General features: G+C 45.4%; 1 protein-coding gene across 1 annotated transcript; it reads right to left on the bottom strand.

Annotated features, from left to right (window-relative positions):
* Window positions 1–1,940: 1,940 nt before the first annotated feature.
* Window positions 1,941–15,276, bottom strand: LOC134445064 (von Willebrand factor A domain-containing protein 7-like; the record flags this gene model as incomplete). Its single annotated transcript, XM_063194179.1, has 11 exons — window positions 1,941–2,679; window positions 2,958–3,251; window positions 3,697–4,004; window positions 5,138–5,230; window positions 5,393–5,545; window positions 6,957–7,089; window positions 7,900–8,016; window positions 8,402–8,514; window positions 13,507–13,676; window positions 14,076–14,262; window positions 15,148–15,276. Coding segments are annotated over 11 exons (2,090 nt in total), but the record flags the coding sequence as incomplete, so codon positions are not given.
* Between the last annotated feature and the right edge of the window lie 463 nt (window positions 15,277–15,739).

Raw genomic sequence — 15,739 nt, 5'->3', positions numbered from 1 at the left:
CCCCTTCCTCCAGAAAAATGCATTTCTTAGATGTAATGACCTGTATTTTAACATCCTGTGTCTTGTTTCAGCTCAATACGATTCCGTATTTCAAGGGATGGTTGGCAGTCCTACTAGTGTCCATCACCACTACCACTGAATGTTCCTTTCTGTTAAAATTACATCTAATGGAACACACATGCCTGCTAATACTGAAGAGGAAGTAACAAGTTCTGTTTTTGGATTGTTGTTTTCTACATAATCAGTGGTAGTGGCGGTGGTTGGTGGTGTGGTGAGAACTAACCTCAGTTGACTCTGCTTTACCAGCGCACAGTAGAGTTGCTAGACATCTTGAGCCCCATGAAAGATTACAGATTTTGCAAGGGAAAACTATAGATATAAAAAACTGTATTAATAGCCTTCAAGTGCCCTGGTCACTACCAGGCCGTTATTGACCCTCAAGATATACTAGTTCAAGTAAAACTGCCACCAAGGTCTGCTAGTGTAACGGAGGCCAACTAGCAGAGTGTGGCATGGAACATTAGTAAACCTCCCTCCCGAATCCTCAATACACAGCGTTGGGCTGAAGGACTGGCCCTTTAGCTCAGGGGTCTTGTACTGTGCCTCCCATTGCCGAACCCCATGCGTTGACAAGGTGGCAGGTTCACGGCCCCGAGGGGGATGACCAGTGCAGAAACACCTGTCACACCAACATGAGTTTGGTTACATCAGTCACATTGCCAAGAAGAGACATCTGAGAATTGTAAGGAGACTATGCTGACCCTGAATCATCAAAATAATCACTTCCCTATTACTTATGCATATACTGTTTTCTCTGTATAAAGGGTGTCCAAATGCAATCACTTAATGTTTCATGGAAATGACAAACCACAAACCACAGTATACTGTTATAAACTGCCTCTGCATCATATTCTTGGATGTCATTTCAGGTTGAGCAGGTTCACGTTCTGCTCCTAACTGGTGTAGAGGAGTGCTGAGAGGGTGCGTTGCTTAGTTGCCATTGGGGGGACATTAGTACATTCTAATATTTGTGTTTGTTCAAAAAAGGCTTAGAAGCGGAGGCTAATGCAATGTCTTAAGAAAAACTACAGAAAGTGGTTAGCAAACTGAGGGTGACTGACACACACCCTGCCTTTCCATTCTGTGATCATCCTTGTATCGTGTTCCTTTCAAAAGGCTAACTGAAGTTCACCAGACAACTATACTGTGCACATTAACAGGCAGTGAAAGAGAATAAACAAGTATTAAATTCATATTTAGCTTAAGGGCATGGTTCACATTCCGTAATGCTACAGTGAGAAACACAATAAGAACACAAAAGAACAAAAAACCCTATTTGCCCTACTTTATTCTACAATGGTATTTTGTTTGATATACAAAAGTTGGGTATCAAATTAGCTATGCAGTCCTCTGGTGCACACTAATCAGATTCACTACATAAATTACAGTCAAATATAGAATAACTGTTTAATGTATCACTTACATTTTGTTGCTTCTGTGCATATATCAGTTTAAATGCTTTGTCATTTATTCAACATGGGCTATATATGGTATTAAAATTAAACCCCTTAAAATCAAGAGGGCTTCGCAACCCACTGTGGATCTTTGGCGACCCATAGGTTGGGTCCCGACCCATAGGTTGGGAACCACTGATCTAGGGTATAGGATCAGCATACATAGCTATGCCCAAGAAATGTACACCAGATGAATGGAGTTGGTATGTAGGATAATGTGACTTCTTGTTGCCATGCGGTGACCTTCCTTTTCTCTCCATGCTCTACAGTATGTTCTCCATCTTCCGTAAAACAATGTTTGGGGACAGTCTGTACTTAAAGACAGTAGTTGACCATATAGCATATGGCCTCGACTGGTTTTACCGTTCCAAAATGTAGTCTTAAGGGGTGGAACCAGGCTATACATGGTTGAGGTAAACACAAATGCAGCTTTTGAATGCCATGTGGCATACATACCTACACATTTATTATGCAATAACACATACAGTATATTTTGTAATAGCATTCTGATCTGATTGAGACACAAATATACACAACAAGAATTTACACAATCCCAGCACCCATATCCTTGGGTTTTAGCAATGAGTACGTGAAACCAGTGTTTCAATTTTGGTTGGGTTCATGACCACATTTGAACTCTCACCAAGCATGTACAATTCAGCTAAGACCTTGTGCTAGTATGCATGGTCTAAGACAGTCAACTCTAGTCACAGTTGTTCGTCACGCCTCCTCGACCCTGCTGTTCTGTTGTCCTGCTCTGATTTACAATCCTCTACGTCCAGAGACGACACAGTATCAGCACCAACATGGGCCACAGCCAGCAAGATGCGGCGGGGTGGTGAAGCCCAGCACCGGATGAAGTGTCCCTGATAGAGGCGGAGCAGACTGCTGTGTTTCCCACCTCGTCCACCATGAGCAGCTCTACCTCCTGTGAGCAGCAGGAGGCGCTGTAGGTGGCGAAGGTGATGCCCACGCCGGAGCTCCCGCCGCCGCCGGTGGTGGTGGTGTTGAGGGTGCCGTTGCCCTGCTGCAGGGTCACAGAGGAGATGCCGGTGCCGTTGCCGTCGGTCATGTTGGCAGACAGCTCCCACGTGTCCTGCGTGCAGTCCAGAGAGCAGTTGGCAGTCACACTCACCTGGCACTCCGGGCGCGTGAGGTCAGTGACCTGTGGGAGGAGAAAACCAAAAAGTCTGCAATGCATCCGCTTGTGTTGTTCGGCTGTATCTTGTAATTATTATTTAACAATCAGTGGTCTAAAAGGTAGTGTGAAAGGTTTACTTCCGTAATTAATGCTGCCTATCAGCAAAATATATTTTTTTTCATGACTATTTACGGCCACCCTTCATTGTTTTCATTGTGGCTTGGATATTTTTTTCACATGATTAGCTCACAGAGAAAAGAAATTACACACTGGACCTTTAAAAAAAAAAAAACATTAGTTACCCTGGCAGCGACGGCAAAGCTCAAGACGACGTAGTTGGAGTCTGTGTCCCCGGGAGCCTGGGCCTCGATGGTGAGGGTGACGTCTGTGCCGGATGCGGTGCTGGACGGAACGGTCAGAGTCACCGTGCCCTCGGCCTTCTCCCCCGTCTTCAGCGTCAAGGAACTGGGGGACGTCATGGTGAATTCTCTGTCGTTCCTCGCCTGGATGGTATAGGTGCCCGCTGTGGTGTTGGTTTCCACCGTGAAAGGCACTGTTACCGTTGCCCCGGGCTCAATGGTGCCGTTCGCTGCTGCCTGTGCATGAGGTGAAATGTAAAGAATGCAGCAGCGGACACTAGCGTTACCGACTCTTCCAATGTGCCTTCCATATTTTATGTGTAAATATGTGTGTTATGTCTTGTGGGCAATGTCTTTATTTATGTGTGTATGCTACTTGACACCTTAATTCCCCCCTGGGATCAATAAACAATACTCTACTCTACTTCTTGATCCTGATTGTAAAACCATCTCAAAACACAACACCCCCCCCCCCCCTCCCCGCAATTAAAAACACTACAACTTTTAAAGGACAGGGGTGCATTTCTCGAAAGCATAGTTGCTGAATAGGTTAGCTACTTTGTTGTTTACAATGCAATTTCCCATCGGCAACTACCCAAGTTGCTAACTGGCTAACAACTACACTTTCGAGAAACACACCCCAGCCCAGATGTCTGTCCTAAGTCCCAGAAGTCAAACTCACCTTCACAGTAACCCTGGAGGCCTTGAGCTGTGTGGAGGCCTGTCTCTGAAACTGGCTGGTGGCGGACCGGGACGATGCGCGGTCACCACTAGCAGCAGCAGCAGCAGCAGCAGCAGACTCCCCCTTCACACGCACGGAGAACTCTCCCTCTGGGGGCTCGCTGAACGTGACCAGGAAGTCGCCTCCCCCAATGGCCTCCACTGTTCCGTTGACGGCCGCCGCCCCCGACGACGCGGGCTCCAGCTGTACCTCCGTGATGCTCGGAGAGTCACCTCCCGTCACCGACATCAGCATGGTGAAGCTTTTACCTGTGTTGGGAAATAGGGGTTTAAAGTATTCGCATGTCGCAGACTGTATACACAGTATGTACAGTGTTTGTACTTTTTGCTTAAGAGTGGCACACTACACTAAAGGGCTCTGCATACTTCACGTGCGCACTTTGGCGCGTTTGGCGCAAGAACCATCAATGACGTCATCACATGCGCCAGACTATTCATACTCAAACAGGCTTTCGCTCGCATTTTCGGAAGTGCCCTCTGCTGTTCATGAGAGAAACTGCAGTATCTTTCGCAACTCGCAGCGTGGGTTCTATGGATGTATAAAATAGAAAGCCAAACACGGCTGCTGTAGGGCTACTGAACGTCTGACTTGTGACTTACCACATTGAAACATAGATTTTTGTTGTAGCCTACATTGCCAGATCATTCCAAGACCATGTGAGAGCATTGTTCTGGCGGCAGAATTTATAAATAGATTGCCGAACACAATGTGCTTCTGAACAAAGTAAACAATTGTTTCACTGAACAACATTTAAGGGAGAAGATAAAATAACTCTCTAGGACATTTTATTATCCTCAAAATGATGCAGAATCCATTCTGTAGTAGCCTACAGTAGCCGTAGCCTCTCTTCGCAACTCCTGCTTTGTCTGCCTACCTACATGGTCGCTGGTGGCGCACGCCAAGTTACAAAAAATGTGGGGTGCACGAACTCGCGCCACGGCGTGTGACGTCATTTTGGGCCACGTGACGGCGCACGCCATCGTCGCGAGTGAAGTATGAAGGAGGGTAGCGCCAGTCACGCCAAGTATGAATCCCCCTTAACACTCCTTTACTATACGGACAGATTGACCATGTTGGAGTCTGGCCTAGGTCTTAATTTATCACAACCTTTCCCATTCTCTCTTCCCCACTCAATTTCTGTACTATTTCTTATCACAGCAAAGGAAAAGCCTAGACTTGAATTGTTTTATTTCCCAGAATGTTATGTGTTTGTTGATGTTGTCCTTTTTTGCATTTTTGTACTGCTGCAACCCCCTGTCTCCGAAACAAATTTCTCCCTGGTGGAGACTAATAAAGTAACCTAACCTAACCTAAAATGTAACATCAATGTCAATAGTGTGTAATGAGTTGGTGTGGAGTGGCTTGGAGGAGCCTACCGTACCGACGGATGGACGGCTTTGCTTCAGGCTGAAATCTCCATGTGCTCCTTCATGGGCCTCCACAAGGTGGAACAGGAAATTTATGGAGCTTTGACCTACCACACACACAAACACACACACACATACACACACACATACACATGCACACACATACACACATGCACGCACACACATGCACGCACACGCACACACACAGTGTGAATCATATATCTCATTTTGTATTTTATAATTAATATAAAGTAAATTACATTACCTACCTGTGACTTTCACCACAAATGTTTCGGTGGTGTTGATGGTGATGCTCCACAGTCCTGTGCGGTTGCTTGTGTTGACTTGTATGCGCTGTAGGTTGCCCACCTTTGTAATGGTACCCAGCGGCCCATCAGACATTTCATTGCTCTGTGAATCACCTGAGATGGATCGAATGCAAAAGAATGCACACTCAGATCAAACCTCAAAGTTTTCAGGAAAAAAAACTAGTCGTCAAAAACTACACTAGCAGGTTAAGTTTATTAGTTAAGTCAGTATCAGTATTGCTCATTTAGTCCCCAGAACTGTGTGACAGTGGAGCAGTGTAGTCATATCAGTATTGGTGCTGAATACCCCTCCCCTCCCTGCTCCCTCATATAATAGTCATATCAATATTGGTAATGGATACCCCACCCCTCCCTCATATAATAGTCATATCAGTATTGATAATGGATACCCCTCCCCTCCCTCATATAATAGTCATATCAGTATTGGTAATGGATACCCCACCCCTCCCTCATATACAGTGATAGTCATATCACCCTCCCTCCCTCATATAATAGTCATATCAGTATTGGTAATGGATAGATACCCCTCCCTCATATACAGTGATAGTCATATCAGTATTGGTGATTAATATCCTTCCCCTTCTTAAGGCCTATGGAGCAGTAGGGGGTAAACAGCTAACAATCATCTAATATTAGTTGTTTAGTTAGAACGTTATTGTCCCCCTCTGTATTTGCATCTCAGTATTCATATAATTCATATACATTCTAGAGACTGCAGAAGGTGATCAACACAGCACAAAAGATCGCAGGCTACCCCCTGCCCCTCATAACCACCATATACAACTCCCACTGACTTAACAGAGCAGTGAATATCATTAAAGATGACGCACACCGCACACTCTGGCTTCCATCTGTTCGAACTGTTGCCCCCTGGTGGGTGCTACAGGTCAATACCAGCGAGAACAAATGGACTGACGGACAGCTCCTTTCCCAAAGCGGTCACAAACAAGTCCGAACTCATACGGTACGTGCACTAAGGACTGTGTTCCTCTACGAAGGACTGTGTTCACTAGAGACTGTGTTGGTAACTCAATAGGGAAATAAGTGATTAATTCATACTGTGTGTAGTGTGTACCATGTAGGGAAGCTTAAAATAACATTGTAGGCCTACTGATTATAATAAAAGGCTTTCCGTTTCTATCTTTCTATTTCTATATCAGTGTTGGTGATAACACCCTCTCACTAACAGTTCACATGGGACTGTCAAGACTAAACCTTTAACAGTCATTTGATATTCATATATTCATCAGCAAGGACCCTAAATTACATTTTCCACCACCCACCAAAATGGCTACAACATGAAATCTTACTAAGCAAACACACACTCACTAATGGGTCAAAGTGGCTAGTAGGTTGGTCTTATCTACCAGCCAAAAAGAAATTTCGCCGGCATTTCAGTTTGGCTGGTGTTAATTTAGTATCAGTATCACTCTCAGTATTATAAGTGATGTACTGTACTGTATGTATTAGTATCAGGGATGCATAAGTATCAGTCCTTAAAGACCTGTGGGACTGTAGAGGCTGAACACAGGTGATGCTCCAGTTATGTACACAGTGACGTTGAACACTGACTCATCCAGGAGGAAGGAGAAGCTCTGGGACCCTGCGGAGGTCCTCATGGCCTGCAGGAGAGTCACCTGCAGAGGGCGCAAGGGCACACCAATTAGTTTCTTTTTCTGCAAGGACCTCAGTGACAGTAACTAACCTGGCTCTTGCCAGATCCACATGTTTCTGATCCGCTCCGCAAGCTACTCGGATGTTCACATTCATCATGAGAGCTGGGTCAGTCAGTGAACTATTTGTGAAAGTACTGAAAATGATTCATTATTCAAAAGAGTTGAAAACTGAAAGTGTGTATTATTGTGCCAGCCTGCAGAGTAATAGGGTGGTTCAGGTGTTCAGTAAACATCAGCAACTGCCTTATTGCCTTAAAAAAAACGTAAAACTTTTTTTTTTTTAAATACCAGTGCGGATGTGGAGGAGTCCTCTATGACAATGGTGGCGTCTGGCAGAGAGGCCTTGGTGACCTCTATGGCCTGGCCCCCTGAGCTCTGGGCCAGGTCCCAGTACACCTGGGCGTCAGCTGCCGACATCGCCCTCGGTGCCGCGCCACTCAGTTGCCGCCGGCGACTAAAGTGACCTTCAGAGTGTGACAGAAGTTTTATGTTATGCTTAACTTGGACTTGCTTAACACACACAACATAGAGGTTATTACACTTGTCAGATTACAGATGTGCAGCAAAATGTCAATGTGAAAAGGCAACAGTACAGCAAATACATGGTGCTGTTCTAATTTCAGCTTCTGTTTTTCCATGTCAAAAGAAGAACAAGAAACTGAAACTTGAAGCTATAAATTGGAAGTTGAAAAGGAGAAAGAATGAAAAGGCAGAGAAGGATAATATACGGCAGTCTTAGTATTAGTCGAAGTTTAAGCCCATCTGCTGTACCTTCGACTTGGTGGCCTCAATCAGTGCAGTCAGTATGCTTTTCAGAACAGCATCTTTGGCAGGTGCATCGGTGAACACAAAGATGTCAGAGGAAGGAGGAGCCGCAGTGAGTGCCAGCTGATCATAGAACACAATCAATTAACATTCCAAACCTGGAGTGCATTTCTCGAAAGCGTAGTTGCTAACTAAGTGGTAAGCAACTTACTTGGTTGCAATGCAATTTCCCATTGGCAAGCTACTGGTTAGCAACGATGCTTTTGAGAAACAGGGGCCTGCTTTCCAACAGTCAACAATCTAAACAGCCTTACCCAAACAGTAAACATTCTATTGTCATTAACAAAAGAATCCTGTTGATGATGACCAGTGTCATGTCACATGACATTATCTATCAGAGGCTTAAATGTATATTCAAATCTTTCATTATTGGTTGGTGGACGGTTCCATGATTTGTTTAAAAACAACTTGATACTTAAGTTCACTTGTTTCTGACAAGGTTCAGTACCAGAAGTCCAGATAAACACATCTCAGGGATGTCGCCTCCCCCGCTGGCTGTGAGCTTGTTTATCTCTTGCTTGAAGACATCCGCATCGGTGGTCCTGATGAGCGGACCAACGCCTGCATGTTCACAGAGACACAGAGATGAGTAAAAGCCTGAGGTGAGGTGACGAGCAAGGCAAGGCAAGACCTGCCACAACTAAACTTACTGAATAGACTATATCATCAAATCAGGTGACCTACTAAATGGTCACTGCACACCTGATGAAATGGTTGATAGCTTCAACAACAACTTAAGAGGAATTCTAGATAACATAGCTCCAATTAGAACGACGACAAGAACCAGAGCTAGGTATTCACCTTGGATGAATGACTCACTTAGAGCCTTAAAAAGAAAATGCAGAGTAACCGACCGTCTTTGGAGGAAAACTAAATTAGAAGTCCACAGACAATCCCTTAGGGATGAGATCTCCTCCTACAATAATGCGGTACGCTCAGAGAGAAAAGCATATTTTTCCAAAATCATAACAGACAACCAGCATAATGCGAAAGTTCTTTTTTTCCACTATTGACCACCTGCTTAAGATCCAACACATAGCAATAACAACCTAAATGCAGCATCACATGCCAAGTGCGAGGAATTTGCTAGATTTTTTAATAAAAAGATTGCCGACATTAGAGAAGGCATCCAAGGTGGAAACGCAGCAACCTCTGTCGCCCACTCAGGCGATACAGGCGATACACCGAGGGGAGGGTTAAACCCCCCTAGGAGACCTGAGAGCTTCCAAAAGTTTTGTCCAATTACAGAGGACGACCTCTGTAAAATAGTCAGGGAAAGTAAGCAGTCTACCTGCAGCCTTGACGCGATCCCCACATATCTGCTAAAAAACATACTTGGTTGCTTAGCTGCACCTTTACTGCAAATTGTTAACACCTCTATGCTTACAGGCATTCAAAAGCTCATTCAAAACAGCCATGGTAAAGCCACTCCTAAAAAAGACAAATTTAGATCAGAATTCTTTAAACAACTACAGACCTATATCAAACCTCCCCTTATAATAGAAAAAGTTGTATTTAAACAGCTTAATCAACATCTGGCTGGGAATGATATCTTGGAAAAATTCCAATCAGGCTTTAGAGCCAACCATAGCACCGAAATAGCACTAACCAAAATAATAAGTGATCTTAGGCTCAACACTGCCGCAAACAAAGTTTCAGCACTTATCCTCCTCGACCTCAGTGCCGCCTTTGACACGATAGACCACAACATACTAATTGACCGCCTTGAATCTTGGGTAGGCTTGTCCGGTCACGTCTTAGAGTGGTTCAAAACATATATTACAGGAAGACAGTTTTTTGTCGCCATCGGAGAATACGTCTCCAACAAGTATGATGTGCCTTTTGGAGTTGCTCAGGGTAGTTGCTTGGGCCCTCTCCTCTTCTCTCTCTATATGTTGCCCCTGGGCTCCATCATCAGAGAGCACAATGTTGATTTTCATAGCTATGCCGATGACACTCAACTATATATCTCTGTCGAGCCTAGCCAAACCACTGCCATTCATGCCTTGACTAAATGCATGTCTGCCATTACAGATTGGATGAACAGTAAACTTCCTAAAATTAAATGAAGATAAAACTGAAGTGTTGCTCATTGGGCCCTAAGAAAAAACGTGCAAAACTCCACTCAAGCCTAGGTGGACCTAAGCATACACATTAAAGATAAGGTTACTAGCCTAGGTGTGGTCATAGACTCGGATATGAGCTTTGAGTCTCACATCAACAAGATAACAAAATCTGTTTTTTTTCCATCTTAGAAATGTCAACAAAGTGCGTGGCTTGACCCCCCGACAAGACGCTGAGAAACTTATTCATGCCTTTGTCACCAGTAGGATAGACTACTGCAATGCTCTTTTCTCTGGCCTCCCAAAAAAATTAATTGACAAATTGCAACTCATTCAAAATTCTGCGGCAAGAATCCTAACAAGAACCAGAATGAGAGAGCACATCTCTCCTGTCTTGGCAGACCTGCACTGGTTACCTGTCTCATACAGAATCGACTTTAAGATTCTGCTCACAGTATTTAAAGCATTAAATGGACTTGCCCCTAGCTATATCTCAGACATGCTCTCTTTTTATGCCCCTGCTCGAGCTCTCAGGTCCACTGATGCCAAGCTGCTAAGGACCCCCACCCCCCCCCGCAGAAGAAGATCGGCGACGCCGCGTTTGCCTGCTATGCGCCCAAGAGATGGAACGCCCTCCCCCATCGAGATCCGATCAGCCACCTCCGTCGACTCCTTTAAGAAGCAGCTGAAGACCCCACCTCTTCATCCTTGCCAACTCCTAGCTGCCAAGGCGTCATAGTGTCCCAGCCGCCGCAGCGCCCTTACTACTCGCAATCCAGCCCTGGCAGGTGGCTCCCCTAGGTGGCCGCGGTCTCTGCCTGAGGTTCTTCCTGACTACAGGGGGTCTTTTTTCTCAGACCTCACTGAGCTTTTTTTTCCCCCCTCACAAACTATGAATCAAGCGAAAGGGAGTTTTTCCCTCACCCCTGATGCCACCAGGGGGCGCACCTGAGCGCCCAATCTCTGTGTGACTATCCATGATAGGCCCAGCCACTATGGACCTTACACATCTAAGAATCCTGGTCCTAACCTACGTTGACCTTATGACTCTACATTCTCTGTCTATCTCTTCTTCCTCTGCCTTCCTGCTTTTTCTGCCTCTCCTCTATACCTCTCCTTTTAAATCTATCTCTAACAATGTTTTTTTCCCATTTGTTAAGCACTTTGAGTTACATGCCTTGTATGACACAGTGCTATACAAATACAATTATTATTATTATTATTATTATTATTATTATATATCCTTTCCTTTCAATTCAATGAAATAATAATGATCATCACAATACTGTCAAATTCAGCTATGTGGCTGCTATTAAAGGATAGTTCCGGCGTAAAATGAAAGTTTCACCATCGCTTTCCCATGCCACATAATGTATCTAATGATGAGCCATTCCGGGCAATGCCGCGCCGTTATGGAGTTAGCTAATTTTAAGCTTTTTGGTGAAAAACGCAGCCAACGCATCACGGCGGGGCCAATTATAAACCTATTCTTTTCTGATGTTTCCCCGCTATAAACAACTTCAAAAACGCTACACACTTCATCACAAAGGTCTCGTCAATCAAACCGAGGCACAGAGAATGTCATCGGACCACACAATCTTTCACTGGCCAGTGTTTTCAGAGGTGTCTCACTGTTGCACCTCTCTGACCCGGATGCCAGGGCGCGCGAGGTCAGAAGGACCATTACGCAACGGAGGAGGGCTGGAGGAATTTATAAAGTCGTACTAGAAGTACTCTTACAGATGTAAGTACACCACCAGTGGTGTGTTATTACAAAGCTGAATCCATGTTATATTATACCGTGTTGCAATTACTTTGTAAGTAGTCTGCCTACCTGTACTCTCCATGCAACTCTTCAAATCTGCTGCCTGCACACACGGTAGTAGCGATCCCTCCGGGTTTTTACGCCAGTTTCGTCCACTTCTAATGCTATTAGCCATTCCCGTAATATGGCTGGTTTAGACGGTGGCAGTCGGTGAAAACGGTCGGGGTTCCAGCTTTTCATTTTACGGTCGTAGCCGGTGCGAACCGCGGCCTACCTAGCCCCCTGATTGAGTAGCCTGCATCCGGGTCAGAGAGTTGCAACAGTGAGACACCTCTGAAAACACTGGCCAGTGAAAGATTGTGTGGTCCGATGACATTCTCTGTGCCTCGGTTTGATTGACGAGACCTTTGTGATGAAGTGTGTAGCGTTTTTGAAGTTGTTTATAGCGGGGAAACATCAGAAAAGAATAGGTTTATAATTGGCCCCGCCGTGATGCGTTGGCTGCGTTTTTCACCAAAAAGCTTAAAATTAGCTAACTCCATAACGGCGCGGCATTGCCCGGAATGGCTCATCATTAGATACATTATGTGGCATGGGAAAGCGATGGTGAAACTTTCATTTTACGCCGGAACTATCCTTTAACAAATGGGCAGACGAGCCGCATTAGGTCTACTGTCTCTGCAATTAATAAATGGTCAGTGACATCGTCAACACTCCATCCCATAAGCAGCAATGTTAGGTACAGTATGACGTAGACCCTTACAGGAAACAAAAGCTATAGAATGTTGAAAACCCAACCACGCGTTCTCTGGCAGTTGAGAAATAGCGTTCCTGCGGCAGAGAAATTCTCCCCCAAGAGGACAATTTGTGAAATGTAGCTTTCACCAAGCTTTTACATACAACAGATGCTACCCAATAAATGAGTAGTGGACATGAGAAAGCATAATAGGACCCCTTTAATTAAAGTATTCTGGAAAAACATCTACAATGGTAGATCTGTCTTGCAATATTTACAGAGGTTACAGCTGTTGCTGTTATTTTATTGGCTGCATGCATCAGGGAGGTGACAGGATAATTAAAGGGAAATAAAGGTGTGCCAGCACTACTGTACATGACTATAGGCTTAGCGCATTCCTGTCAACATTTGAGTGGGTAAATGCGGGAAGAAAATGTGATGGTAGCAAAATAACAGGGCTTGTGGCCGGGAGGTAAGAGATTATGTGAGATTGCCATAGTTTCTAATAGCAGATTACCAGAAATGGGGCAGGAGATTGGGCTAAAATACGGGAGACACCTGAGAAGAACACTGAGTGCAGAGCCAAAAAAAGCCCCACACCATGTCTATTTTCACCATATAACTAGTGTATGTTCTAATGCAGTGGTTCTTAACCTTTTTTTCTCAATGCACCCCTGAACCTGTGCCCAAGACAAGCCGCGCACCCACAACCCAACTTTATTTGTGTATACGCTCTAAATGAGGTGATTTATTAATGACTTTTGCTTGACATTAATCAATACCTTAATGCTTTGCAATGGGGACCAAAACAGGTTTTAATTTGGTCTTGCTTTGGCCTCATTATAATGTTCACTAGCAGAATTTTGGTCACAACCTCAACACAAACAAAATTCTGTGCACCCCCTAAAATCTCTGGCGTACCCCCAGGGGGTGCCCGCACCCCAGGTTAAGAACCACTGTTCTAATGGCAGCTGAGTTCCTGCTCTGACCTGGGTCATTGAAGGGCACCAGGATGTACTCCGACGGCTCCTCCTGAGAGCCACGCTTCAGGTCGATGATGGAAAATGAGACCCTCTTCGCCTCTGCGATGTCATCTGCCATGCTGCCCGTGGTGTCGATCACAAAACAGAGCACCGCCGACTGTGACATTCCCATCAACCTGCATGGCACAGGAAGGAAGGAGGGGGTGGAGGAAAGAGGGTGTGGCGGAAAGAGGGGATGGCAGAGAGAGAGAGAGATGTGATGAAACAAGTTGACCGATTAGTCCAGTGGTTCTCAACCTTTTTTTAACAAATGCCCCCTTGACCTCATCATAAGCCTCCCAAAACCCCCTTGACCTGATCATAAACCTGTCAGTGCCCCCGTTAGTATTGAAAAATAAAATAGACTAATGCCCCCCCATGGGAACTAAGCCCCACCCCCACTCAGTTGTATCCTTCTCAATGCCCCCCTAGGGCTTCCCAATGCCCCCAGGGGGGGCTGTAGCACCCCCACTGAGGAACACTAGATTAGTCAATTAAATAGAGCCTTGGTCGATCATCCAATCGAGGAGTCCTACCGCAGGAAGTTTTTGTCCCCGATGGCCAGCCTAATGTCCTCCAGGATCTCCATGGTGGCATTGACGGCCACCTCTGCTGCTTGGAGGTGCAGGTACCCATGGCTCTCTGACGCGTCGTCCTTGTTGATCCCTCCAGTAGGATCGTGCTGACTGGTCTTGTCAAAGCTGCCGCCATGACTGCACTTTCCTGCACACATTACAGCAGTGATTCTCAAACTTTTTCAGACCGAGGACCACTTTGTCACCCAAAAAATGTTCAGGGACCACCTGCCAACTGAATTGACAGTTGACGGGTGCTAAATTCTATGCACATCACTTACTTCTTACTCACATTTACAATCCTGTCTTATTGTGGTGAAAATGAGACTTCAGTTATGTTCAGCTTTGTAATAATATTACAAATATAGTCTACTGCTCGCTTGTCTTAGAAAAGTAGAAATCCCCTCGCGGACCACCTGAGCTCTGTCGAGGACCACTAGTGGTCCCCGGACCACACTTTGAGAATCACTGCATTACAGGGACACAACATGCTACTACCACCATGCCATGCGAAACACTGACTACTACTCTATGGATCTCTAGCCATTTGGCCATAATCATGCTGCTATTGTCAAAACCATATACATCTTTAGCAAGGTTATCGTCCACCACCAATAAAATACAATAAATAAATAAGTCTATGTGTCTCTCTATCTGTCCATCTTTATGTCTGTCTGTCTGTCTGCCTGTCCATATGCCTACATTTCTGTCTGTCAGCCTGCCTGTCTGCCTGCTTGCTTGCTTGCTTGCCTACTTGCCTGTCTGCTTGCCTGCCTGTATTTGTCTGTCCATCTTTATGTCTGTCTGCCTGCCTGCCTACCTGCCTGCCTGCCTGTCTGTCTGCCTGCCTGCCTTCCTGCTGGTCTGTCTGTCTGTCTGTCTGCCTGCCTGTCTTTGTCAGTCTGCCTGCCTGTCTGCCTGCCTGTATTTGTCAGTCTGCCTGTCTGCCTGTCTGTCTGTATCTGTCTGTCTATCTCTGTGTGTATAGCGGTGAACAAGGCTACATGTCTTCCTGTGTATATATCAAGGCTACCTGTTGGCTTGGAGGAGGAGAAGAGGCTGAAGTAGCCTGATGTGAGCTGCTTCTGCTGCAGGACCTCTGGCAGGATGTTGTCAGTGCAGTTTCCTCCTGTGCAGTTCCTACAGGTGGCAGTGGTAGGACCTACAGTGAAGCAAGCCGACAATGTTGCAGAACTGATTTAGTCATCGGCCGGTGGAGGACACGGTGCGCGAACAAAAGGCATTTGTGAAGGGTGCCGTCATGCCTGGCTGCCGGCCGTGTAAAACGAGACAGGAAGGGAGCGGTTGAGTAAATGCAGTACAGTAGTAGGTGACAGCAGGTGCAAAAGTGAGGCAAGAATAATGTGAGAGGCTGATAGGAAAACTATTGTTTAGTTCCCCACCTTGAGAGGCATTGGAAACCACCTTTACTCCTGTTGATTACTCATGAGCCAGTCATCATGCTTGCCCACTCACTTCCCCACTTTCTTTACATGACCCATCATCAACTGCAGTAGTTGCCATTAGAAATGTATACTCAATGCTATGTTTCACAGATGCTGATAAGAGGCACACATGAACAACCCAGGCTCCGCCTTAGTGGTGACGCAACGCCTTCGGCTCAG

This window comes from Engraulis encrasicolus, unplaced genomic scaffold, assembly GCF_034702125.1.
Source record: "Engraulis encrasicolus isolate BLACKSEA-1 unplaced genomic scaffold, IST_EnEncr_1.0 scaffold_974_np1212, whole genome shotgun sequence".
Taxonomy (NCBI): domain Eukaryota; kingdom Metazoa; phylum Chordata; class Actinopteri; order Clupeiformes; family Engraulidae; genus Engraulis; species Engraulis encrasicolus.
Note: the sequence above shows the minus strand (reverse complement) of the source record. Positions and strands in the feature narration are given on the sequence as shown.